The 24,577-nt window shown below is 42.0% G+C and overlaps 2 protein-coding genes across 2 annotated transcripts; both read left to right on the top strand.

The window, feature by feature from the left end:
* The first annotated feature begins 199 nt into the window (after positions 1-199).
* Positions 200-15,239, top strand: LOC146680932 (oxysterol-binding protein-related protein 11-like). The gene is made up of 13 exons (XM_085448021.1): positions 200-611; positions 850-918; positions 1,112-1,287; positions 1,624-1,703; positions 4,502-4,687; positions 5,297-5,495; positions 7,053-7,198; positions 7,333-7,473; positions 9,670-10,132; positions 11,475-11,661; positions 12,426-12,608; positions 12,688-12,841; positions 13,200-15,239. Exons 1-13 carry the CDS (start codon positions 496-498, stop codon positions 13,254-13,256), a joined length of 2,157 nt encoding a protein of 718 aa, XP_085304147.1. The 5' UTR covers positions 200-495; the 3' UTR covers positions 13,257-15,239.
* Positions 15,240-19,663: 4,424 nt separating this feature from the next.
* On the top strand, positions 19,664-24,082 carry LOC146680931 (high-affinity choline transporter 1-like). The gene is made up of 8 exons (XM_085449119.1): positions 19,664-20,030; positions 20,196-20,309; positions 20,576-20,731; positions 21,173-21,321; positions 21,465-21,608; positions 22,285-22,438; positions 22,767-22,981; positions 23,067-24,082. The coding sequence occupies exons 1-8, from the start codon at positions 19,847-19,849 to the stop codon at positions 23,589-23,591; spliced, it is 1,641 nt and encodes a 546-aa protein (XP_085305245.1). The 5' UTR covers positions 19,664-19,846; the 3' UTR covers positions 23,592-24,082.
* Positions 24,083-24,577: the final 495 nt, after the last annotated feature.

Raw genomic sequence — 24,577 nt, 5'->3', positions numbered from 1 at the left:
TAAAATTATTATGTAAAACATTTATTTCCGTTTTAGATTGCGGCTTTTTAATCCCCTCAATTTTTTTTTAACCATTTACGCCTCTTTTACGTTTTTTTGTTGTTATTGTTTGTTTTCTTTTTTGGTTGGATGGATTTTTTGTTTATCATAAATGATTATATTTTTATATATCTTATATATCTCAATGCGGAAACGCTCCTGTAAGGTGAGTCACATGACCGTGTCCCCAACCGAAGCCAGTAAATATCAGGCTAGCTAGCAGTCTGTTAGCTACTCCCAGTTCCAGTAGATCAGACCATGTTTTTTCAGCTGTCATCGGCCAGTTGTCAGTCCAGCGTGTGTAGCCTGTTCGGTGGTGCTTTTCGTTAAGCGATGACCTCCCAGTAAGAGAGACTCCGTCCTTTAAAAAAATTCAGCTCTGTAGACTTGGCTGGCTTTACAGGTTAGCTTAGCGCTAGCAAGCTGCGTCCAGAGGAGGTGTCGTTGCTAGTGACTATGCAAGGGGAAACCACGACGATCCGAATCACGGAAAACGAAGGCAAGCTGGATGTATATCCCCAGAACAGGACCCCGAGCTCGGGGAGAGCGAGTGCCAAAAGCTGGCAGTACAGGTTAGTTTGTTCCGCTAGCAGCTAATTTAGTGTTGTCAGGAGCACTTCGTTGACCCGGACAGCACAACAACCTACTCTTTTTCAGTAGTGTTTAAGTGTGTATTTGGTTCTCAGGTATACAAGCTGAGTCAGAGGAATGCTCTGTGATTGAATTGTGTATTTACCTTGCTGTGTTTATGGGCGTGTGCTCACTGCCTGTATCATTTTATGAGTGTCTCCTTTTGCCCCATAATACCAGCGATCACATGGAGAATATTGATGGCTACCTGATGAAATATACCAACCTGGTGACAGGCTGGCAGTACAGGTGAGTTCTGACCCAACTTCATGTGACATAAGTCATCTCAATGAGCATTAAAGACCTTACAGTTTTATAGGGACAAAGTACCTTTGTGTGTGTGTTTATGTGTTTCTAACTTACCAAACAAAAATGTAAGGTGTGACTGTGATAAAAAGTCATATCATGGACAGCAGACTAAGCCAGTGTTGTTTGATTTCAGGTTCTTTGTCTTGAACAACGAGGCGGGCCTGCTTGAGTATTTTGTCAATGAGCAGTCACGGCCACAGAAGCCCCGTGGCATGCTCCCTTTGGCGGGGGCCGTCATTTCCCCGAGTGATGAGGACTCGCATACCTTCACTGTCAATGCCATCAGTGGGGAGCAGTACAAGCTCAGGGGTGAGGATCTGGCAGCCATGAGTGCTCTAAGTTAATTTGGCTTTAGCTGGTGCTTCTGTGCTCCTTCCTGAGCTCTCCACCTTTTATTGATGCCTCCATTCTACTTTTTCTTTTCTTTGTTTTAAAGCTCAGCCTTGCTCTCATTAACTTCCATCTTGTTCCTGCTGTATTGATCTGGATGTTTTTCCATTATCTGCTGCCGGTGATGCAGAAGCACACAGGAATCAATGCTGAGTATGATTACTGTAGAGTTACTGTAACAAGGTTGTGTTCTTCTTCTCCTGTGTGTGTGTGTGTGTGTGTGTGTGTGTGTGTGTGTGTGTGTGTGTGTGTCAGCCTCTGATGCCAAAGAGAGGCAGCACTGGGTCAGCAGGCTACAGATCTGCACGCAGCACCACACAGAGGCCATGGGGAAGGTAAGACTGACAGTGCCGAGTGTGTTTATACCTGAAAAGAGGCACATGACCATAATTTGTACCATGGTTGGTTTACACTGGATCATTCTTCTGTCAAGAATATATAGTTTTAAAAATTTATCTTTAAAAGAAGAAGCATAATTAAGATAAAAACAAAAAAGTCAAAAATAAAAATCAGTTGAGGCAGGCTGCCTGTTACACTTTTGTTGGATATAATGACACAGTAGTTCAGTTCAATTCAATTTTGTTTGTGTAGCACCAAATAACCACAACAGTCACCTCAAGGCACTTTATATTGTAAGGTGAAGACTCCACGCTTTTCTTTCCAAGCTCCTTGGACTACGATGACCTGGAAGACTGAGAACCTTCACAGATGTAAATACTCCACAATAATACAGAGAAAACCCCATATATCAGATGACTGCTTGTTAATAGAGGTATCCTATTAGCCAATCACATGACAGCTGCTCAATGCATTTAGACACATAGAGTATGGTCAGGATGGCCTGCTGAGGTTCAAACTGAGCATCAGCAAGAAGGTGATTTAAGTGATTTTGAATGTTGCTTGGTTTGTTGGTCTACTGATCTGCTGGGATTTTCCCATACAGCCAATTCCTGGGTTTACAGAGAATGATCAGAGAGGGAAAATATCCCGACTGCTTCAGGCTCATAGGAATACAATAGTAACTCAAAACAATCACTTGTTACAAGCAAGGTATGCAGAAGAGCATCTCACCAGCAGCAGAAGACCACATCTGGTTCTTGTCCTGTTGGCAACTGAGGTTGCGGTTCACGCATGTTTGCCAAAATTGAACAATAGAAGACTGGAAAAACATTGCCTGATCTGATGAGTCTCAATTTTTGCTGCAACATTTGGTTGCAGCAAAAATTATAACCACAGTGTACTCATCAACTCATGGCTGCTTTGAGAAGATTAACACACGATGTCACAAACTGATTTCTTGAACATAACAATGAGTTCATTGCACTCATTATGTCTGTGGAAATATTCTTATCCTTGAAAGGATGAGTCAAAATCGCCATCAGATTTATGGCTCAGGTAATGGCCGATCTGTGTGTTTCTTACTAAATCTAACCGATTCTAAATTAGAAGGGTCGTGATCGCTGCATGCAGTTTGTAGACGGGCACACCACCATTTTTCTGTAAGGAAACACGTGAAAGCAGAGAGAGAAGTGACAATGTTGTAAGCCCACAGAAGCACCACTAAAGCAACAAGGAAAGAGAAGGAAGTCTGACTGGCATGAAATCGTGCTAAAGTTTGCTTTGTAAGCTCTTATCAGATAATGCGTCTGCAGCTGTGTGAGCAGTTTGTGCAGATATTTGTGTCTGCGAGCAGTGATGACTGTGCAGAAAACACATTTTCATAAGCTCAAAACTCGGTGTGCTTACAAAATAAAAGCTAAAGGCGTATGGCTGCCTTGATGCATGAAGCTTTGTACTTTACCTTCATGTCCAGGATCTTTATCTAGATTTGCATATTAGCATATTTGCAGATTTTTAAAAAAAAAAGAAGTTTATAGTAAAAACCTGGAAAACTCATCCGATGTGAAATGTGCACTCCAGAGACAGCAGCTCAGTCAGTCCTGTCTGTCTTTAAAGGCTTGTAAACCATGAACAGCTATGTTTTACTTCAAAGTCCATCTTTGACATCATTGTCAAAGTCAAAATCATCATTTTTTTTCTGCGCTGATGAGCAGTGACACAATGCTCTTTCATTAGTCTTTTTTGGTTTTTGGAGCAGAAAACCCATGCTGCTGCACACCTTTAGGCTCTAAAGGCCCTTAAATGGCTGCTGATCTGTCAATAAATGTGCAGCAGTGAAACAGCCGGACAGTACTTTGGTATTAAAACTGTTAGGGTGTTGTAAAAACTTCCTCAGCAAAATCTATGACTCATGAGCGGATGTGACAGTTTCCTGTTTTCCTTTCACATGTGCCAAAGGAGGCAATCCAACAGAGTTAGAACAGTATCGGTGTTTATGTAAAGAAATATCAGCTTCCAGCCTGTTTGTAAGTGCAGCAAGCAGCAGTATTGATCTGGATATTGATCTCCAGATTGCTGTGCAGCCCGTGGCCCATTTTAATGGTCTGGAGGTGGCCAAGTTTAGGAAAAATGAGCAAAGATGTGCAAAAATATAAGAAAAATGTTTTTAAGTGCTATAAACCACAGAGCCTGGGAGCCGGAGCTGGCCTGGTAAAGACGGTGATCCAGGCCCAATGACAGCTTTGAAAAATTAGAAGTTTGGACTTTTAAGTTTTTAAGTTGGTCATAGGGGTCATATGATTGTCTGTTTTCTTTGTATTATTTCTTTGTGTCTTTACCTTACAGTATGACGCACCTTTAGGCAATTGTTGATTTGACTATATAAATAAAACTGAACCAAAGGTTCGGGCCAGTTTTGGAGATTCAAAAAAAAAAATGAAAAAAAAAACAAACCCAAAAACATAACAGGATTTTTTCCCTTTTACCAAAATAAAATAAAAAGTGTTTTATAAAATAATATACTTTCAGCATGTTTTGTGCTGTTAGTCCGGCATTTAAAAAAAACAACTTTTTGTTTGTTTACGTACGCTTACAAATTGAGGAAACAGTATGGAGTTCAGGGGCCATGAAAAAGCCTGATAAATATCAGTAGTTTACACTGCTTATAAAATGTTTTTGAAAGCTTTTATTTTGAAAAAACAATATGGTAGTGCAATACACCCCGTCTCATTTATAGCTAGAAACACTGCGCTGACCCATAAATGTAATGACTGTGCTGGTCTCCGTTCCTCAGAGTCAGCCTCCGTCAAAGTCCCGGAGTTACTCCACGGCGTCTCAGGGCAGCGGCAGCTCCCCGATGTCCATGCGCCGGCACAGCCAAAACCCCGCCTCTTTGTTTGGCTGGTCGCAGGTCAGAGGCTCGTCGGCCTACTCCAGTAAGAGGTCCCTGCTGCCCGACCACCTGATGGACGCAAGAGAGGTACACTTTGATCTGAAGAAGTCATAACTCACCGATTGGGGGGAACTTTTAGCCAAGACACAAACAGTGGGGGCTAAATCCCAAGGGACGCTAGTTGCGTGCTACATTTTATGATGATTAAAAAGACTGGATGAAGGCGCCGTGTTTGGACAAGATGAGCAGACAGAAAGCAGTGCTGGCACTCACTACAATGTTTCATTAAAGTTTAAACTCGAGGCCAAGTACAAGCAAAAAGTACAAGAAACATTTAGTTCCTACAAGGCACGCAGCGGTGAATGTGAAATATTTAAGAGGCGCTTTAGAGCAGGACTTTAGCTCACTGAGATTTGTTTAGTCATGAGCTTTAGTAGTCTCTCTCTGAGCCAGTTTAATGCTGCAGATTGTCCACAAGGGGGCACTCTCATGTTTATTTAACTTGAGTGGGATACAGCAGGTTTTTGTTCTAATCAGCAAGGTGTAAATATGTTTTTCCCTTGAATTAATCAGAACGTGATAGTTAAACAAAGGCACTGAGTCAAAATCAGCAGAGCTGCCTGCACAGGTAGTTAATCACGGTCCTGTGAGGCTTTGCCCTTATTAAAAATAACCACGACATCCTTGTATTTCCAGATGATGAGCCAAGCCCAGGGTCAGCACAAAGACCTGATGCAGGGCATTGAGGGCCTGCCTGCGACTCCTGGCCTTTCCCCCCTGGACCAGGACCTGCTGATGCTCAAGGCCACTTCCATGGCCACCATGAACTGCCTCAATGAGTGCCTGCACATCCTCCACCTGCAGCAGGTGGCCCGACAGAGAAGCTCCCTAGGAGGTACGTGGAGGGATGTGGTGGGTTGTTGTTGTTACCTTTTGTGTTTGTCACAAAAGGTAACAACACGTAAGTTGAACTGTATATGTTAAAGTACCTGGATTACGTTAAGGGTGTGCTAATTAATGATGGTACACTAAAAGCTCAAACTCAGTTTAGTTCATCTGGACCCAGGCTGGCAGTCAGAGAGCTTTTGGCCAGCATGAGTTTCTACAAACAGAATACTTACAAAGGTGGGACGGCTTGTAAAATGATCTGCAAACCTCATAAACCTGCATTTTATTCATAGAACATAGAAACATTTTCTTTCTCAGTTTGCACATTTGACATGGTTTCTATTGCTGTATTGTGTTCAGGCAGCATGGACACGCAACTTTATTTAGTTGAACTCATATAGCACTAAATTCCAACTTTGTCTCAAGGGGCTTTATTTTGTAGTGTAAAGACTCTACAATAGTACACAAACCCCCAACAATCATATGACCCCCTATAAGCAAGCCCTTGGTGACAATGGGAAGGAAACACACCTGTTCAACTTGAAGGAACCTCTGGCCACCTGTCAATTGTAGTTTTGACGTAATTTTGAGTCCCTCGTGGTGCTTTATGGTCAAAATCACCTGCTACTGTGGTACTGAGTCGTCCCAAACACTGTCCCTCTGCACCACCTCCATCTTATCCCTTTATTGACCAACCCTTTATATTTACCAGTAAAATTGACCATGGGCTCAATAAAGGGTTAAATAAATTCTATATAAACTCAAGTTAAATTTTAAGTTCAGTAAATACATGATGTTTGGGAAGTGGGTGTTAAATATTTATGTCTCTACTGGGCACGCAATCCTAAGAACAAATCATAGTCTTGCTCATGCAGTGTCTGCACCCAATCTAGGCGGTTAGTTTGGCCGGACACTGGAATTATTCTGCATTATTGATGGGGTCACCTGTCCCCGTTTGTACCACCTGTCTCGCTGGTAATTGGATCTCAGATGGTTAAATATCCATCCGCAGCACCTCGAGGACAGCTCTGTTTTTAAGCTTCACATTAAAAATCATACAGTAAGGTGAAGGAGAGGAGACTCGCTGATCTTTTGTTAAAATGCCGGAAAACTCGTCCCACTTTTTCCACAGCGGATCTCGTTACTCAATGTATATTTCATCAGGCCGGACTCGCCACAGCAGCCAATCAGATTAAGTCTTCTGACGCACAAGGTGAATTTGAATTAGATCTGTCCTCTGCTATACGTACTTTTAAAGGGGGCGGAGGGGGGGGGATGCCATAGTGAGAGGGTTTAGCCAATCGGGGTGGGGGATGCTTCCAGAGTATCCTGATACCTGTCTTCACGGAGGAGTTGGGTTACACTCTTTTGGTCGACGGCAGCTCTCTGAGGAGCAGAAGCTCTGCCCGGTCAGCTGCAAGGCGATTGCGGGGCGCCGTGCGGTAAATGGTGGGCCGAGCTTAGCGCTACCTGTGCATGTAGGGGGGCCTCGGTCGGGTGGGAGGGAGGGGTAGGACCATGAGTACCTCTGAACCTGCACCTGTGCACTCCCCGTCCACTGCAGGACCCACCATTGAGTGGCTGGAGCCCAAACTGCCCGACATCCTGAAGAATGGCAGCAGCTCTCTGGGCAGCTTCACGACAGGTGAGGGCCCGCTGGAGGGGAACCGCTTGGAGCTCAGCAGCCCCGAGTCCTGCAACTTCTCCGGGGTAAGACTAGGAGAGGGGAGAGGTTATCTGTGTCATGCTTGTTGCAGTTTTCTGTTAATGCTCTGTGAGACTGCCTCGTTTTAAAATCAGTCATACAAAAAAACTTTAATTTCTTCCCTCCTCTCTCCTCACAGGAACAGGAAGACATAGATGCAGAGGATGAATTGGAGGACTCCTTTACGGACAAGGAGGAGGACCTGGGTGCCGTGGAGGAGGAACGGAGCGTCATCCTACACCTGCTGTCGCAGCTGAAGCTGGGGATGGACCTCACGCGGGTAGGTCAAGTTCCCATATCAGCAAAAACAATCCCTCTGAGACGCCAGCACGAACGGGTCTTTGATAAGGCTCGCTTGGCTGTAACAGAGGAGGATTTTCCCGGAGCGAGAGGAGTTTCTTGTATCAATAAACACAGAGTTCAAAGCACATTGCGTCACAGTGAGGCGTGAAATGCTGCCAAGATTCCCTTCTGATTGGTTTTGAATGCAATTTCACAGAATTCTGGTAAAGAATAAACCAAAATGAGGAGTTCACACCATGTTCATCTGCAGCTAAATAAGCCATTTTTTAACAGTGTACTGATACACAGTTAAAAGTATGTGGTAAGATTGTTCCACACGTATTTCAGCCTTGACTCAGCAACTGTTACACAGAAACACTGCCTTTCACTTCTTAGGTTGTTTTTTTTTTTTTTTTCTTTTTTCAAATAAATCCTCCTGTGCTTTTCATGCATCATTATAAAAAAAACAAACCCTGCAAACTTTTCTAATGTAACACAAAAAGATCAACATCATTTACTGCAGTCATTGTGTCCTGATCAGTCCTTATGGTCCAGTAACGGTCAAAGACGCTGATACTGGTGTACTGGTGCTTTGTAACTTAGCTGTTTAACAGAAAATAGAAAGAACTATGGCTTAACACTGACATGTTGGTTATTGCCTGCATCTGTTGTGAAAAAGTATCTGCCACCTTCCTGATTTTTCTTTTTTTGCATATTTGACAGACTTGCATGTTTTAAATCAGACAAATTTTAATATTAGACAAAGATAATCTGAGTAAATACAAAATGTAGCTTTTAAATTCTTTAAATCATTTATTAAGGAACAAAAAAGTAACACAGACCTACCTGGTCCTATGTGGAAAAAGTTATATCCCTATAGTTTGGTCATTTTGCAGATCTAGTGACAAAACATTTGTCCCAGTGAAAAAGCAACATCCAGATGAACAATATTCCTTCCTGGGATGAGAACTGACTTTGACTGACTTTGTTTCTCAGCTGTTTCTTTAGATCGTGGCCTGATGTGTTGCTTTTTGAGATCTTTTCGCAATATTTTTGTGATTTTTGTGATATTGTATCGATACAGGGACAACAAATATTTATCTTGTTAAATAAATTAAAATACTCTTGGAATACTAGGAACAAAAGGGATCATCTCATGCACCATCATCCAGACATAATGTTAGCTAAGCAAACTAACACATTATCCAACATTGGGCGCACTTAGCTTGACAATTCAGATCAAGCTAATGGCTGAAAAGGACAAACTCCTTACATCCACCAAAGAGAGAAAATAATAATCAGCGGCTGCCTGGTGATTAAGTTGAATTTTTCACATTGTGCAATTGACTGTAGCTTGTGGTGATAATCAGTTGCCCAGAGCTTGAGGGTGTTGCACAGTCATGACCACGTTTGATCACAAAGTGATTGCGCAGGTCGCCTGCACCTTTGCAGTGTGACTTGGACCGACTGCAATCCCTCTGAGAGATTTCAAAGGTCTTTAAATAACTGCTGTCTGATTTATAAATGCAGACAGATTGCCAACATTTCGCCATCAGTCTGAATGAGTCTCTGTCATTGAGCACAACTCGAAGGGACTCGACTCAGCTGGCCTGTAGAACAGGAAGGCTGATCAATGAAAATGTAATTGTTAAATGTGAATTTCTGTCTATGCAGACAGCAACAGATATTTGTCACAGTTAAATGCTTATTAAATATCAGCCTGTGATGAGGCTGATATCTAGTAGCACAGTGCTGTATTCGAATTAAAGCCGCCCATGAAAGTAATTGAAGCTGTTTAAAAACCACATTTTGAGGCAGGATAAGGAGTCATGGTTGAAGTAAGCTCCTCATTCTTGGTAATTAGTTGTCAAGGACACGTGCTTAAACACCCTGACCTGAGGCTTACGCTGACACTCTTATCTTTCAGTGTCAGTTTGTTCCCGTAGTTCGATATCCTGCTCTTGAGTTTCTGATTTATCTCATGGGTCCGCTGGCTTACCTCAGCTGGAACTCTAGTAAACACCCCATGATCCGCAGGGTCACGTCCTGTCTACGTCTTTTCACTTCCTCATTGCACTATATTTTTCTGCCTAACCTGAGCTAATTTAGAAGCATCCTCAGACTCAGTTTGTTAATGCAGTATGTTCCAGAAGATGTGATTTAAAATCTCTTCTCTTGTCCATTTTACTTGTAGGTGGTCCTCCCCACCTTCATTCTCGAGAAGCGCTCTCTGCTGGAGATGTACGCAGACTTCATGTCCCATCCGGATCTCTTTGTGACCATCACAGACGGCAGCAGTCCGGAGGACCGCATGGTCCGGTTTGTGGAGTACTACCTCACCTCCTTCCACGAGGGCCGCAAAGGCGCCATTGCCAAAAAACCCTACAACCCCATCATTGGCGAGACCTTCCACTGCTCCTGGAAGGTGCCCAAGAGACCAGACGCCTCCAAGGAGCCTTCACAGGGAAGCCCCGACCCCACTGCTTCCAGCCAGGACTCCTACCAAGTGCGCTTTGTGGCGGAGCAGGTTTCCCATCATCCCCCTGTGTCTGGTTTCTACGCCGAATGCCAGGAGAGGCGGATGTGTGTGAACACACATGTGTGGACCAAGAGCAAGTTCATGGGCATGTCCATTGGGGTATCGATGGTGGGGGAAGGTAAGGCAGCACAATTTTTAAAAAAACTGTGTTCTGCGAGGTTGGCAGCAGGAGTGGAAACACGAGCTGTTTTTACACATGGAGCACATGTAGGAGGCCCGCTCACCAGCAGCGAGTGCAGCGGGGGGTTAGCTCCTCTACACTCTCATTCACACAGGCTTTGCTGAATAAAGAGAGAGTGTAGAGCATTTATTGTCTGATCTGACTTCTCCCCATTTTAATTCTCACCTGCACCTCGATTGGATGTCTAAAAAAGTTCAGGGGCGCGCTGCATTGGAAACATTAGATGTTTTCACACATGAACTCGAGATGGCGTCAGCAGAATCAGGTTGGCTTCTTATCTAAAGTTATCACTTCTCACGTGTAGCAGAAAGCAAGAGATGGCCCGCCTCAGATGTGTTTTCACTGCTGGAAGTAATCTGTTTGGCTCAGGTGGAGCATGCTGAGTTCTGGAAAGTTACCTGCTCTCTTCTCACGTGCACAATATCATGATGTGTGCTGTGGAGCTGGCAAGTCGCTATCTCACCTCCTCCTCAGACCTCGAGGCCGCAGTGCCAAAAAAGCCTTTCCATACACAGCTGTAACTGACAATAGAAGTGAGGTGCCCCCAACTCCCTTACTCCTTAGTTTGGTTTTAGTTTTATCTTAAAGCCCTCTTATTACCAAAAGCAGCAGTGTAATTAATTTAGGACTAAATTCTGGTGTATCAGGTGTCATAGTTGGTGTACATTCTCATTTGACTATTAATGCATTTCTTAATAAAAGTATTTCTCTCTTGTCCTTGTTAATAAAAATGTAGGACAGGACATGTTTGTACTTTACTGTGTAGGGCCTCAACCACAGAAGCATCTCTGTCATTTCCTCTGTCACCCAGTACAGACAAATAAGGGAAGTGTCGTGGTTGTGCGTCGGTATTGTGCAGAGGCTGTGCACAGCTTTGCAGACTGTCGTCTACATGCCATTGCTGTTTACCGTCACCAGGTGGCAGCATCAAAATTAGGTGGTACAGCCGACCTGTGAGATCCAGCTGCTCTTGATGTTGTTTATCAGTCAACCATCACCATTTGACCTAAACCTGCCGTCATCCTTGTTGGGCTGCAGGCTCCTTTTGACCATTTCTGCGGTAGGGCTGTTGCAATACTAACATTTCAGACTTGGTTGAGTATTTTCCTGGATATTTCTATCATTATTAATACCACAGGGTGGAAAAAGACAAAAGAAAGATTCGACTGTATTCTTATTTATTGTTGCTGGGTAATACATTACATAGTACACCCCTCATATCTCTTTGTTACAACTGGCAGAAACCTTGTAACTCTTGTTTCTGTATTTATTCTTCCAGGTTGTCTGTATTTGCTGGAGCACGATGAGGAGTACACCTTCACGCTGCCCTGCGCCTATGCTCGCTCCATCCTCACCGTTCCCTGGGTGGAACTTGGCGGCAAAGTCACCATCAACTGCGCCAAGTCGGGTTACTCGGCAGTCATTACTTTCCAGACTAAACCCTTTTATGGAGGCAAATTACACAAGTAAGTCTTAGTTTTTATATCCACAACAAGAAGTAAAAGAAATGTATTTAATGTGGTTGCAATGATTGTCATTATATCAATATATGTGGTTTGAATCGTATCAGATTATGAGCTTGTGTTCCTTTTTGCCCATTGGGATCCATTTTCAGAAAGTTATGTTGTTATGCTGATGATGCTCAATTTTATTTACCACCAAAGTGCAACAACTTCCAAGCAGTTACTGCTTCGTTTCTTGGAAAACAAAAAAGTTTAACTTCAAACTGAAAAGCAGAAAAACCCCCAGAGGTGACCTTATTTGGTCGATGCTTTCATTCATTCAATGAAATGTGCTCTCTAAATGAACCGAACTTGACTATGTGACCAGGTGAACTACTAGCAATACTATGACAGTATTCAATTTAATTCAGTTTTATTTATATAGCACCAAATCACAACAACAGTTCCCTCAAGGAGCTTTATGTTGTAAGGTAAGGATCCTACGGTAATACAAAGAAAACAGATAATCCTATAACCCCATGACCAAGCGTTTTGGCAACAGTGGGAAGGAAAAACTCCCTTTTAACATTCAGAAACCTCCAGCAGAACCAGACTCTGGGAGGGTCGGCCATCTGATGCGACTAGTTGGGGATGTTGGCAGTAAGACGAGTTTTTGATTGCCAGTTCTGCAGCTCTTTAAAATAAGTGTCCAAGATGGGCGTTTATATCTAAACAAATCCTCAAAATTGCATGTTTGTATTAATTCGGTCCTCCTACCACACGTTTAGGGTAACAGCAGAGGTGAAGCACAACTCCACCAATGCAGTGGTGTGCCGCGTACAGGGCGAGTGGAACGGCGTCTTGGAGTTCAGCTTCACTAACGGAGAGACGAGGGTGGTCGACGTCACCAGGCTGCCTGTGACGAAGAAGCACGTGCGGCCAGTAGAGAAGCAAGGACCGACTGAATCCAGGTCAGATGAAATTGAAGTTGAAGGAGCGAACTTGCAGTGTATTTAATAGCGTTTGCTGAAACATTTCGATCCTTTGCAGGCGCCTGTGGCAGCACGTGACCGAGGCTTTACGGCAGAAAGACGTCGAGAAAGCCACTGAGCATAAGACGGTCCTCGAGGAGAGGCAGCGGACAGAAGAGAGGCACCGTGTCGAGACAGAAACCCCCTGGAGGACCCGATACTTTGACAGAGAGGTGAGCAGTGGTGATTTATTAGGTTTCTGCTGATACAGCAGCTGGTATTTACTGCATAGGAAGTCATATTGAATCATATAACTGCCACATTGAAGATCTTACAACTTATATACACAAAATATTTGAATTGCATGAGTTAAAAAAAAAAAAAAAAAAAACTTCTCAGAGGAGTTTCCACACATTAGTTTGATGCCCATTGTTTGGCAAAAATGTTGAAATCAAATACTTTGCAGCCTCAACTTAACAGTCTGGTGTTTTGTCTAACTTTATCAGGGTAAACAATTATGCTATCTCACTGCAGACGCTTCATTATCACTGATACGTGATGCCACACTGACTCTCGTCTCTCCTCCTGCAGGGTGAAGGTTGGGTTTATCACAAGCCACTTTGGAAAAACTCTACATTCAAATCCTAGTTTCTTCAGCCCTCTCCTATCTTGGATGTTGATATTGTAGATTCAGGAGTGTGTGTGTGTGTGTGTGTGTGTTTGTGAGTGTGCCGGAGTGTGTCTGCGTGCACACACGCATGTGGCCGTTGGTTATGAAATGACAAGCATGACCTGCACTGACGTACAGACGAATGCGACGCTGAGGGGGGAGAAGGACCGAGACGGCATGACCGAAGGTGTTCTCGAATCTCTCACATGATGTTCAGGAAGAGTACAAGTTTTTGTACTGCAGATTAGGGTTTTGTTTTTTTTAAAATAATCTAATGTCAATGAAAACATATTCTTGTACAGGTAATGGTACTCTATTTACACAGCCTTAAGATGATCTGATGAATGATACTCTGTTTGGACTCGGATGATCCGCCTGGATATGGTTTCTTCTTCTTCTCCTCTTTTTAAACTGTGGTCTCACCTGAGGATAAAGGGACTTTTGGTGAATATCTTCTTTAAATAGGAAAGAAAATCCCCAAGTAACTGGAGAATACATCTCATAAAGCTGAATCTGTGTATTTGAGCTGATAAAACAGAAGTCATTCCCTCTGTCACTGGATGTATTTACTTACTCGTGGTGTTTTGATCTGAGCAGTACAGAAACATTTAGTGGATGCCTCCCAGAGTAATTATTAAACGGGGCAATTTCCCAGAGTATATACATAAAATAGCACATTGAGCAGTGCTTACAGAAATTTACGTACTTTAAAATGACAGATTTAAAGAAAAGTACTAAAAATTAAAAAATAACGGCATCTGAATACTGAACACTGAATTCACTCACTGTTTACTGTAGACTGCACTGCGTTTAATGTGTTTACTCTCATTTTATACATTTATTTATCTTGTCACTCTGAAGGAAAGGCCCCAGTCATATAGGCCTAGAGACAGGTTGGCAACCTGATGGCAACCACCAGTTGGTAGGTGGTGCTGGCAGTTGCAAAGAAGGTGCACTAGAACTGCTTTAGTTTCTAACATGTTGCTTATAGTTTGCTTGGAAGACACCAACTTGTCTGCAAAGACTTTGCAATGGCTCTCTGAGCAGTAGTGAAACTATGAAGAGTGCAAAACAAGCCTGTAATAGAGACCGCTCACCCTCAAGGTGGAAGTTGAGTCCTTTAAAACATGTTTTCAGTAATAAGGCGTACTTTTACTTTGAATTTGAACGGTGTCTATTTCCGGTTTGCATCACATTCTCAATTCGTAGTTTCACTCCTGCTCAGAGAGTAGTTGGGAGACTGTTTGGATAACACCCAACGTTTCTTTGCACCAACTACTCACGACCTTTCACCGAAGCAATAACAAAGAGGTTATTGGTGCAGCACCCTATATCGCTTTGCGATCAGTTTTACCTTGCAACTGCTGGGAACCACTCCCCAAGCAGTTTGGAAATATGCCCCCCTCCCCCAGTGACGAGAGGTTGCCTGGGGTTTCCAGGTGTGCGTAAGAAGCCTAAGATGTCCTTGGTGGCATCACTATGACTCTATTAGGGTTTTTTTTTTTTTGGAGGGGGGGTTTAAATCATAAAATTTAGTTCAAGCTCCCCTTTAAGCTGTAAGCAGATCTATCTTAGGGTTTGGTGATGGGTAAAATTCTCCAACAGTTCCAAATAGTTACCGTGTCCAGTAGTGGGTGCTGTGTTTGTGCAACATTTCCTCAGTAATGCATTGTGCCACGAGGTTTCCTTAACATCAACTGTACATTTCCAGAGGGGTGTACAACAAAGCAAGTTCAACAACCTAAAAACACGTTCACAGATCATCTGTTGTACTAATCAACTTTGTTAACCTTCGAACGTTATTGGATTTCATGACTTAAATAATCTGATATATTGGTTCGTTTTTCTTGAGATTTCCCTAATGTTTATGTATGATTGTTTATTAGCCGTTACTAAGGGCATTGCAGTTCAAAAATAATCTTGTTTTATTGTCACAAGTAATGGATTACTCTGTTACAGTCTGCTTGGATCAGTTGGTTATTGTTTGTGGCTTCCAATACGTTGCCAGCGGGAAGTTGCAGAGTGCCCTCTGGTGGACACACAACATCAACCCCTGGCAAGGCTGAAGGGTGTTTCTCTCATTTCTTTCTTCCCTACTTTATCACGTTTTCATTTTAACAGTTATTAATGGCAACAGATTAGCACATCGCTGACATTAGCTAATAGCTGAGATGAGCCAATAGCTAAGATTAGCGCTGCTCTGAAAATAACCTGCTCCACACCAGGTTGTTTGGCATAAGTTGCCATGGTGATTTATCCAGTTTGAAACCCCCCCCCCCCCCGCACACACCTTTGTGATGCTGAAGACTTTGACTTTAGGCTAAACTTAGCTTGTTATCCTTTCATCTTGCTTCATAGTACACCCCTCAGGTCTGTACAGCAGAAGGAGGCACCACCTTGTGGCACTATTCAGCAATTGCACTTTACAAGCTAAATAATTCTCAAGAAGACAGACCACTAAAAGAACAAAACTTGCACATTGACACTCCCCATTGTAAGTGCTTAGTAGTGCATTCGTGAGCAACTATGATGCAGAGTTTTAGGTAAGTAGGTCAGACCAAAAAACGGTGTTTTAAAAGAGCTAAATGAGCACGTAACCAGCCAACATGTACACTGAATTTAACGCCAAGTTTAGTCAGTGTACGCCCTTGTTGATGATCACTATAAATTCCTTTAGAAACACAAAAAGTTTCCTTTCAAAGCTTCAGCTCTCAATTTAATGCTGAATGCTAATATTGATGTGGGTTTTGTTCACGTTGCTGGAACAGCATGTTGTAGACTGAAAATTAGCAAATTTTATTAAATAATTAAATGATTCAGTCGCAGGTGAATGCTTCTTAAAAGGACAAAAAAAATGCTATGCCACTCTTCATGTCTTTTGCCTTTTTTCTTTGTGGTTTTGCAGTGTTTGGAAAAGTCCTGCAGCATGATTGCAAACTCACTTAAATTTCCTAATGTCTGTTGTGAAAGCTTTTAACCAAATTTGCTTCCTTTTGTAATGTAAATAAATATTTTCTTTAAATGTGTGTCCATCCCCGAGCTTGCCCTTCTTATTTCTGGAGTCACTTTGAGTACTTCATGTTCAATCAGTGTTTGTTTTCCTCTTTGATTCCACTCTACCGTGCTGTGATGTATACATGATATCCTGTATGTATCGCCTCCCTGCTAAAGCAACACGTTCTGAGAGCAGAAAGCCACCCTGCCATTGATAAGCTACCCCCTTCAAATCTCGGTGCCTTATGTAAACTCTTCATGTGCGTGTGCCATCCAGCAAGGAGCACGGCACTCATCACCTACTTATCTGACCAATGCAATGATGTATGTATTGTTAACGTGTGTTTGATTTCTTTTTCTTTTTTCTTTTTTTTTTTAAATCAATGCTTGACGTCGAGACTTCGACTGAGCACTTTTACTAACGGTTTTGACATCCTCCTAGTTTTTGGATTCTGCTGGTTGTCTTGCAGGTCTCTGAAATGCACTGAAGGAAACCTGGTATGGGGAAAAATGGATGTGTGAGATAATCTAATAAATGGTGTATCACTTGTATGCTGTGTCTGGTTCCTCTACTCATCAGCATTATTATTTTTGTGAAAAAGGCTGATTTTAAGACATATTGGAAGCTACACCTGCACAACTCCAGAGTAGTTTCCCTTTTAACAAATGACCAGTACTATGCTGTGAAATCAAGTCTAGGAACTCATCAGCTTAGCCTTTGGCTTGGAGTTTCAACTCTACTCAGGACATCAACTTAAAGGGAGCTCTATTACACTCATATCCAGCTCCATTGTTGGACTCTACTAGAGTGGCTTTGCATGATTAACTGTTCAAAATAATCCATATTTATCACATTCATGGCCTTTATGCAGCCCGTCAGTTGATCCTGCCTGAAACGAGCTGTTCTTTCTCCCTTTAAGCCAACTGTTTTGTGATTGGCTGCCCCTCATAAGCAGAAGGTTTGATAGCACATGGGTGGAGCTTCTGTACCCACAGCCAGAGCTGTGAGCCTGGTATGACCATATCTTCTGTCATTAATCATATATTTTCTAAATCTGTGCCATCACAGTAGTTAAAAAATCTGAGGTTTTGATTACACTGACACTGACCTCATTATTTGAAACTCTCGCTATGTTAAATATAACATCCACCATTATAACTGTACATATATGCACTCCTGTGAAAAGCTAACTCCACCCTCTCTGCTTCCATAGATGGTGAGTAGCTGAACAAACGCACTTGATTAACTGATTGTCAGCCAGCATGAGCACCTCTGTAAAAGCAGTCTTTCCAGTAGTGAACGTCCCAGTAAATTCACCCCAAAGTAAGACCATGTTCAGAGAAACTACAAAACTTCCAAGAGCTACAGCTGAGACTCTACAGGCCTCAGTTAGCGTGTTAAAGTTCAATGCAGCGCAATTAAAAAACGATTGATTAATTGAACAAGTATGGCTTATTTGGAAGAGTTGTCAGAAGACAGACTCTAAAAAGATAAATGTTATATTTTAGTTTGCTGATATTGCCCTGCTGCCCACGAGGTTCTAGGTCTTAACACTCGCTTGCTCAGACTTTGACTAAAGCCCATTTTGGCAGGATATTGTGTAGAATCTATGACGACGCTAGCCCTGAGTGAAAGAGAGACAGCTGACCTTGAACTCAGGCACAAGAAGTCAGGTATTTCAATAAAATACACAGTCCCCCACAAGGAAACCCACTGTGATGGAGCTCTGTGAAGAGCCGACACAGCTTCTTTACCCTGTGAGATTCAGCAAGGTGCAGCAGGATTTGCAGGTCTGTTTATTCAGATTATTCCATCATAATCATACCATTAATGCGCATTATTTGCAAATCAGTTTATTTTTTCTGTTTATTAATCATTAAAAACACGTTAATTTTAGCACATGTATGATCTGCATGACCTGCAGTGTCTTTGCTTCTTGCTGACGCAGTGTGTATCAAGTCATCAGGGTTCTTATCGAAGCATAAAGTTTTTTGTTTCTCAAATAGCAACTGTGTTGCACAAACGAGAGCCAGAGGATGGTGAAACACGCGAGTCATACATGAGGACGAGGCAACTATCTCAGCAGAAGAATGCCAAGGACACTTGAGAGATATGCCGGTAATAAAAGACTTTTACAAAAAGTTCACAGTGTGAAGTGTGTGGCAGACTAACAAAACAACTTCAGAGTTTAGTTGCACATTTTTTCCCACAGTTTGCAGTAAACAAATATTATTTAAGGGGATTCTGTTATTCTTCTTTTTAATCTCTGTTGTTTTGGTCTTGAATTAACTCGAGCCGCTTTGTGTGAAAACTTGGATTTTTGACTCACTCAGAAGTAACTCGAAGTTTTGAGTTGTGTAACTAAATTGATGATAACTCAAATTGTCAACTGTCAACCCTCTGAAAGTTTTTCGTATTTATTTATTTACTGTAAGTGCTGGAAACAAGCATTCATAGCTTTAGGTATGGTTCACAGTTTAAAATAATCCTCATTTATCTTATTCTGGGCCTTCATTCTCTATAACAAGCAGTTTAATCCTCTCCCTTCAAGCTCATCTTCTTCTGATTGGCTGCCCTTCCCAAGCTTTGTTGTTCCTGCTGGCATCTTTGGCACTGGTGCTCCCCGTCAGCAGACAACAGCAAAATCTTCATGATTCCTTCCACCTTGATGAGAATCCCAGTCCCAGACACACTGAAGCATCCCCACAGCATAATACTCCCACCACCATGCTTCACTCTGGGGACAATGTTCTTTGGGTTGTACACCTCTGCCTTCATTCTCCAAACACAAGCAGTGTCTCTGTGGCCTAACAGCTCTAGCTTTGTCTCATGTGCCGATGTGCTTCCAGTATGCATCATAATCGGGTTGTCCTTAGCATATTTCAGTCTGGCCTGAATGTGTTTCTTCTGCAGAAGTGGTGTTTTTCTCAGTCTGTGCAGGGTTCTAGTGATTTTCCTACAATTCCTGACTTGGACAAGTCATTCACAAGTGTCTTGGTAATTGTTCTGAGATCTTTAGACACATCTCTCACTAGTTTTCTTTCCAGTCTTTGAAATCTTTTGCTTCTTACCTCTGTTTGTTCTCAGTGGTTCTCAACGAGTTTCTTTATAACTATGTATATCCATCTCCTGCTTTGTGAAGATCAACAATTCCTGTTCTCAAGTCTAAACTGATTTCTTTTGTTTTTAACATGATGCTTTGAGCAGTCATAGCTTAAACCCTTGCTGAAGTTTTCATACTGTGAAGATAATCTTTACAAGCTTAGAGCATTACAAAGCACATCCTTGGACAGCAGTGGTGCAGATGTGTGTACGCGGGGGGTGGGTGGGTGTGTGTGTGTGTGTGGGTGGTTGGGATGGGGGGGTCTGATACAGTCTGATACAGCTACACAGTGTGAAGAAGGTCATCAGTCTGACCCTCCCTGTGGTGAGCAGCGAGCTTCCTTTACTCTCCTCTCCCTGCGTCTCACTCAGGGCCTCCGTCACGGCTGAAGAGCAGCTTCTATTGCTTCTATAACCACCAGGAAAAGTCTCAGCAGCTCCAACTTATCATTATTATCATTTTAATTCACGATGGCTCTCCATATATCTGGTCTAATAACGATGGTCATCTTTTATTTGTTGGTGCTGGGGATTGGGATCTGGGCTTTTTTGAAATCTAAGAAGATGGAGAAAAATTCAGCTGGTGGACAGGTGGAAGTTTCTTTTTTGGCTAATCGGAGGGTCACCTTGGCAGTGGGCGTCTTCACCATGACAGGTGAGTTCACGTAGAAGTGTGTGATCAGTAATTTGGTGCTAACTTCAAACACATTTTGCTTTGTTTTTTTTTAATGAAACAATATCTGTTTGCTTTTATAAAAGTAGTAACTTGTACCATGAATGTGAGACTTGTGTGTGCTCTGTCTTGTATGATCGGCTGCAGCTACTTGGGTTGGAGGTGCCTTTATCATTGGAGTTGCAGAGACTGTTTATGACCCCACAAAGGGGTTAATCTGGGCTCTCATTCCTCTACAAATATCAGTTTCATTCATCATCGGTAAGAACCTCTTACAGAGGAGTATTTACCTCCAAAAATATGCCTAAAATGGGCTATTTTCTTCAAAATAAGATCCACTCATACAGGATATGTCCTTATCTTCTATCATTACTTAAGATTTTTTTCTTAACTGTCCCCTTCTCTTAAAGGCAAATTTTGAATACCTTGACATTCCTCAGCGATCACTAAACTCTTAACCACAAGAATCGAACATAACCTGAAATCTAATTTCGGCACTGCTTTGATTGTTGTCTCTTTTGCTAAAGGTGGTCTGTTCTTCGCAAAGCCGATGCGGGATAAAAATTACATCACCATGATGGATCCCTTTCAGAGGAAGTATGGGACAACACTGACCGGGCTTCTCGCCATCATCCCTTTCATAAGTGAAGTCATGTGGGTTCCTGTCACGCTGATTTCCTTGGGTAATATAAACACACAAACACTTCCTTTCAGAAGTGTTGCCTAAAGGTGCTTTTTGTAGTTGCCCTGCAGAATTTAGCCAAACATTTTCACAACCAGGGGCCAGCATTTTACCAGTTACCTCTAAACTTCATATTTTAAATACGGTTATATCCTCATAAGGATTTGCCCACTTAAAGAGCGTATTCACCAGTAACACTGGCTTGCCTGCAACATCTAGTGGTCCAAACTGGTATTACACAAACTACAGCATTCAACTTTAGTTGCCGTCTCTTCAATACAACACACAGGTGTTCTGTTTTTTTTTTTAACTCTTATTTTGTTATTTTTTGGAAGGTTTTAAAACTTCTAATTGCCTGTATTTGCCATGAGTATCTTTAAATATTTATAATGGTCAACATGATTTTCAGAGGTATCGATTATGTGTGTTTTTCTCCCAACAGGAGTCACACTTTCCGTCTTTTCCGATCTGCCCTTAAGTCTCTGCATCTGGATCTCTGCTGCGGTGGCCATCGTCTACACAGTTCTTGGAGGTCTCTATTCAGTTGCTTTTACTGATGTCATCCAGTTATCACAGGTGTTTTGTAGCTTGGTGAGTTTAATGTGACAACACATAAACAAGACTGCTTTTCCAACACGCCAGAGGTAAAAGTTATCTCTCGCAAGAAAGAGTGCACGTTACAGTTGAAGCAGATTCGTTTCTCAAAAGCTTTACTCTGTTTTTTTTTTTTCCAGTGGTTGTGTGCTCCCTTCGTTCTGGCGAGTGATGTCTACACCGACCTCCGTCAAACGGCTTTCAACCACACATTTCAGGCGCCCTGGCTCGGCCGCCTTGAGCCTGATGACGTGTGGATATGGATCGATAATTTTCTCGCAATGGTGAGATGACATAACAGTAAAATGTTTCTAATGATTTAATAAGATCTGAAGTCCTTGAAACCTTATATTAAAACAAAAACATTGTATATAAAAGATTATATCAAATAAAGTGTAAAGTTGATATGTCGCTAATAAACAAATTGAACAAAAAGGCTGAAAAAATAAGAGGTACAATAAAAAAGAAACAGCGGGAGGAACATTAGGTTAACTGGCAAGAGGTAAGTAATGTGATTGGGTATAAAAAAGTCTCGTTAGGCAGAGTTTCTCAGAAGTAAAGATGGGCAGAGGTTCACCAATTTCCAAAAACCTGTCTACAGATTTCAGAACAATTTCAGAAAAATTTTACTCACGTAAAATTATGAAAACTTTAAATCTCTCCTCATTTACAGTGCATAATATCATCAAAGGAATCAGAAAATTTGGAGGAATCTCTGTGCGCAAGGACAAAGCTGAAAATCAATACTTGCCCTCAGGCATTTTGAGACATCTACATCATGAGTGTGATTTGCTTTTAAACTCTTGGCCCTGTATATGTTTTTATTTGTTAAAAACAAACTGTGAGCAATAAGTTCTTATGCTGGTAATTACTAAAACACAAGAAAATCTCTCGGTTTTAAAAAAAAGTAGCTTAAAAAAAATGAACATAGTAGATTGTGGGCTTGCTCTTTGTTTTCAGAGTGTTGGAAATTTGGCGTTTCAGGACTTCTATCAGAGGACACTCTCCTCCAGCTCCACGGCCACGGCCAGAATGATTTGTTTCATAGCGGCAGGTGTGGTCATTGTTCTGGGAATTCCACCTGTGCTGATCGGAGCTGTTGCAGCATCAACAGGTACACCTGACGTCTTCTTTCTTCCGGCTAAACCCTTTAGTTGTCCCCACAGCGGATCATCTGCCTCCATTTCACCCTTTTCCCTCTGCACATCATTTACTAAAAAAAATTCAAACACTACACATAAAACTTAACTAATATTCTTTTTACTCATCCAAATAGTTTTCATAGATTTTATTTTGAATTTATATTTTATCTGGCAAAAAGGGGCTTCCATACACGATGAGCCTTCAGCAGAATGATTCAGATGATCCAGAGATCAGAAAGGAGCAGGAGGACTCATATTTCAGTAACTTTAAACATTATAATGTTTCCTCTTATGCTTCAGACTGGAACGTGACCTCTTATGGCTCACCTTCACCCTATGAGCGAGGAGAGGCTGCCATGGCGTTGCCCATTATCCTTTTGCATCTTACCCCCACCGCTGTTTTCGTTGTCGCCATGGGAGCCATCGCCGGCGCTGCCATGTCATCCACTGACTCGTGCCTGCTGGCGGCAACCTCCATCTTCACCACCAACATCTACACCCTCGTTAGGCATCAGGTAGGAACAAAGTCGGTCAGAATGCGGAGTTCTTAAAAGTTTGTGTTGATATTTTGGGAAAAATGAGCTTTGGTGTTCTGTTTAGGTATCAGAGAAAGAGCTGCAGTGGGTGATCCGCCTCTCCATAGTGGTCGTAGGGACTGTAGGAACCTCACTCACCTACCTGGACAGCAGAACGTTGGCCTTCTGGATCCTCAGCTCTGACTTGACCTACACCGTCATGCTCCCCCAGCTGATCTGCATCCTCTTCGTCGGATCATCCAATGCCTACGGGGCTGTGGCAGGTTACGTTGTTGCCTTTGTGATGAGAGTGCTGTGTGGCGAGCCGGTGTTCAACCTTCCCGCCATCCTGCGTTTCCCTGGCTGCTCTCTGGAGGATGGTGTTTATGTGCAGCGCTGGCCTTTCAAGACCACTTGCATGCTGTCCTCTCTGGTCACCATCCTGGTATTTTCTTATGCGACATCGCTCTTGTTCAACAAGGGGATCCTCCCAGAGAGGTGGGACCTGTTCAGGGTGAAGACTCAAGAAGAAACAGCACCAGCAGATGGCGCCAGACTCGGTGAAAATGATAAACATGCATCTGAACCGATGTTGGACACAAGATGCTAAGTTTATCTTTTTTTCCTACATTTTCAAGTCTTCAGCACTTCTGCTATATTAAATGATGCACATTGGTAATGGCAATGTTGCCTGATTTCTGGATTACTTTTGTTGTTATGCAAAATAAAATGAACAAATGCCTTTTACTTCACAGCTAGTTAAACATTATGTTTACAATTACCTTGAGTCAGAAAACAATTAATCCCCACCAAGCTGCTTAGAGCACATTTTACATGTTTTTTTTAAAATCATTATTTAAGAGAAATATCTGCTCTGCTGTAACAGCAGCATATTTGTGTATATCACTATTTGTGTGGGTAACTCCGTATAACAACCACTGCTAATAATGAACTGATTGTTAGTTAAACTTGAGTAAATAGCTATTTTACTGTTGACATTTCAATAATAAATATGTCGTACTAATCAGTGGGCATGTTATACTTTAAATCTGTTTATGTCATTAAGTTGTGCAATATAAAATTCCATACTGTGAAAAAGTTTGCCCCCTCTCTGATTCCTCATTTTTTGCACATTTCTCACGCTTATGCTATAAATTTTAATATCAGAGAGGTTAACCAAGTAAATTCAAAGTGCACTTTTTAAATGATTGCATTTGTTAAGGGAAAAATACAATGACCCTGAGAGGTTAAACACACTGGAACTTAAAAAAAATGACAACAGTAAACCACAATAGAAGTAGAAAAAAACTCAGCAAAAGTCGAATAAAACACGAAGGAAGTAGAAAAATAGAAGAAAATATCACAAAACGTAATGGATGTGTTTTTGGGGACACAATAATGTGACGGACCAGCTACGGAAGTGACAGAAACCAAAAACAAGTGTAGGCTTACAGTGACACAGGCTTAGAAGAAGCAGAGGATTCATTGATGTTGTGAGGAATAAAAAGATGAACATAAAGTGTTTTAAACATATGATTAATATAATAGTGTCAGTACGTTTTCCATTAGCTGTTCATTGTTAGCTCGTCTGTCACG

The sequence above is a fragment of the Copadichromis virginalis genome, linkage group LG23, assembly GCF_057382275.1.
Source record: "Copadichromis virginalis isolate Kocher_CV1m ecotype Utaka linkage group LG23, C_Virginalis_male_GT1.1, whole genome shotgun sequence".
NCBI classification, from domain to species: domain Eukaryota; kingdom Metazoa; phylum Chordata; class Actinopteri; order Cichliformes; family Cichlidae; genus Copadichromis; species Copadichromis virginalis.
Note: the sequence above shows the minus strand (reverse complement) of the source record. Positions and strands in the feature narration are given on the sequence as shown.

Coding starts and splice junctions, on each gene's coding strand:
- LOC146680932 (XM_085448021.1), top strand. CDS start 496: ATGCAAGGGGAAACCACGACGATCCGAATCACGGAAAACGAAGGCAAG. Junction 612..849: donor GCCAAAAGCTGGCAGTACAG/GTTAGTTTGTTC, acceptor CCATAATACCAG/CGATCACATGGAGAATATTG. Junction 12,842..13,199: donor CCCGATACTTTGACAGAGAG/GTGAGCAGTGGT, acceptor CTCCTCCTGCAG/GGTGAAGGTTGGGTTTATCA.
- LOC146680931 (XM_085449119.1), top strand. CDS start 19,847: ATGGCTCTCCATATATCTGGTCTAATAACGATGGTCATCTTTTATTTG. Junction 20,310..20,575: donor ATCAGTTTCATTCATCATCG/GTAAGAACCTCT, acceptor CTTTTGCTAAAG/GTGGTCTGTTCTTCGCAAAG. Junction 22,439..22,766: donor AGCTGTTGCAGCATCAACAG/GTACACCTGACG, acceptor CTTATGCTTCAG/ACTGGAACGTGACCTCTTAT.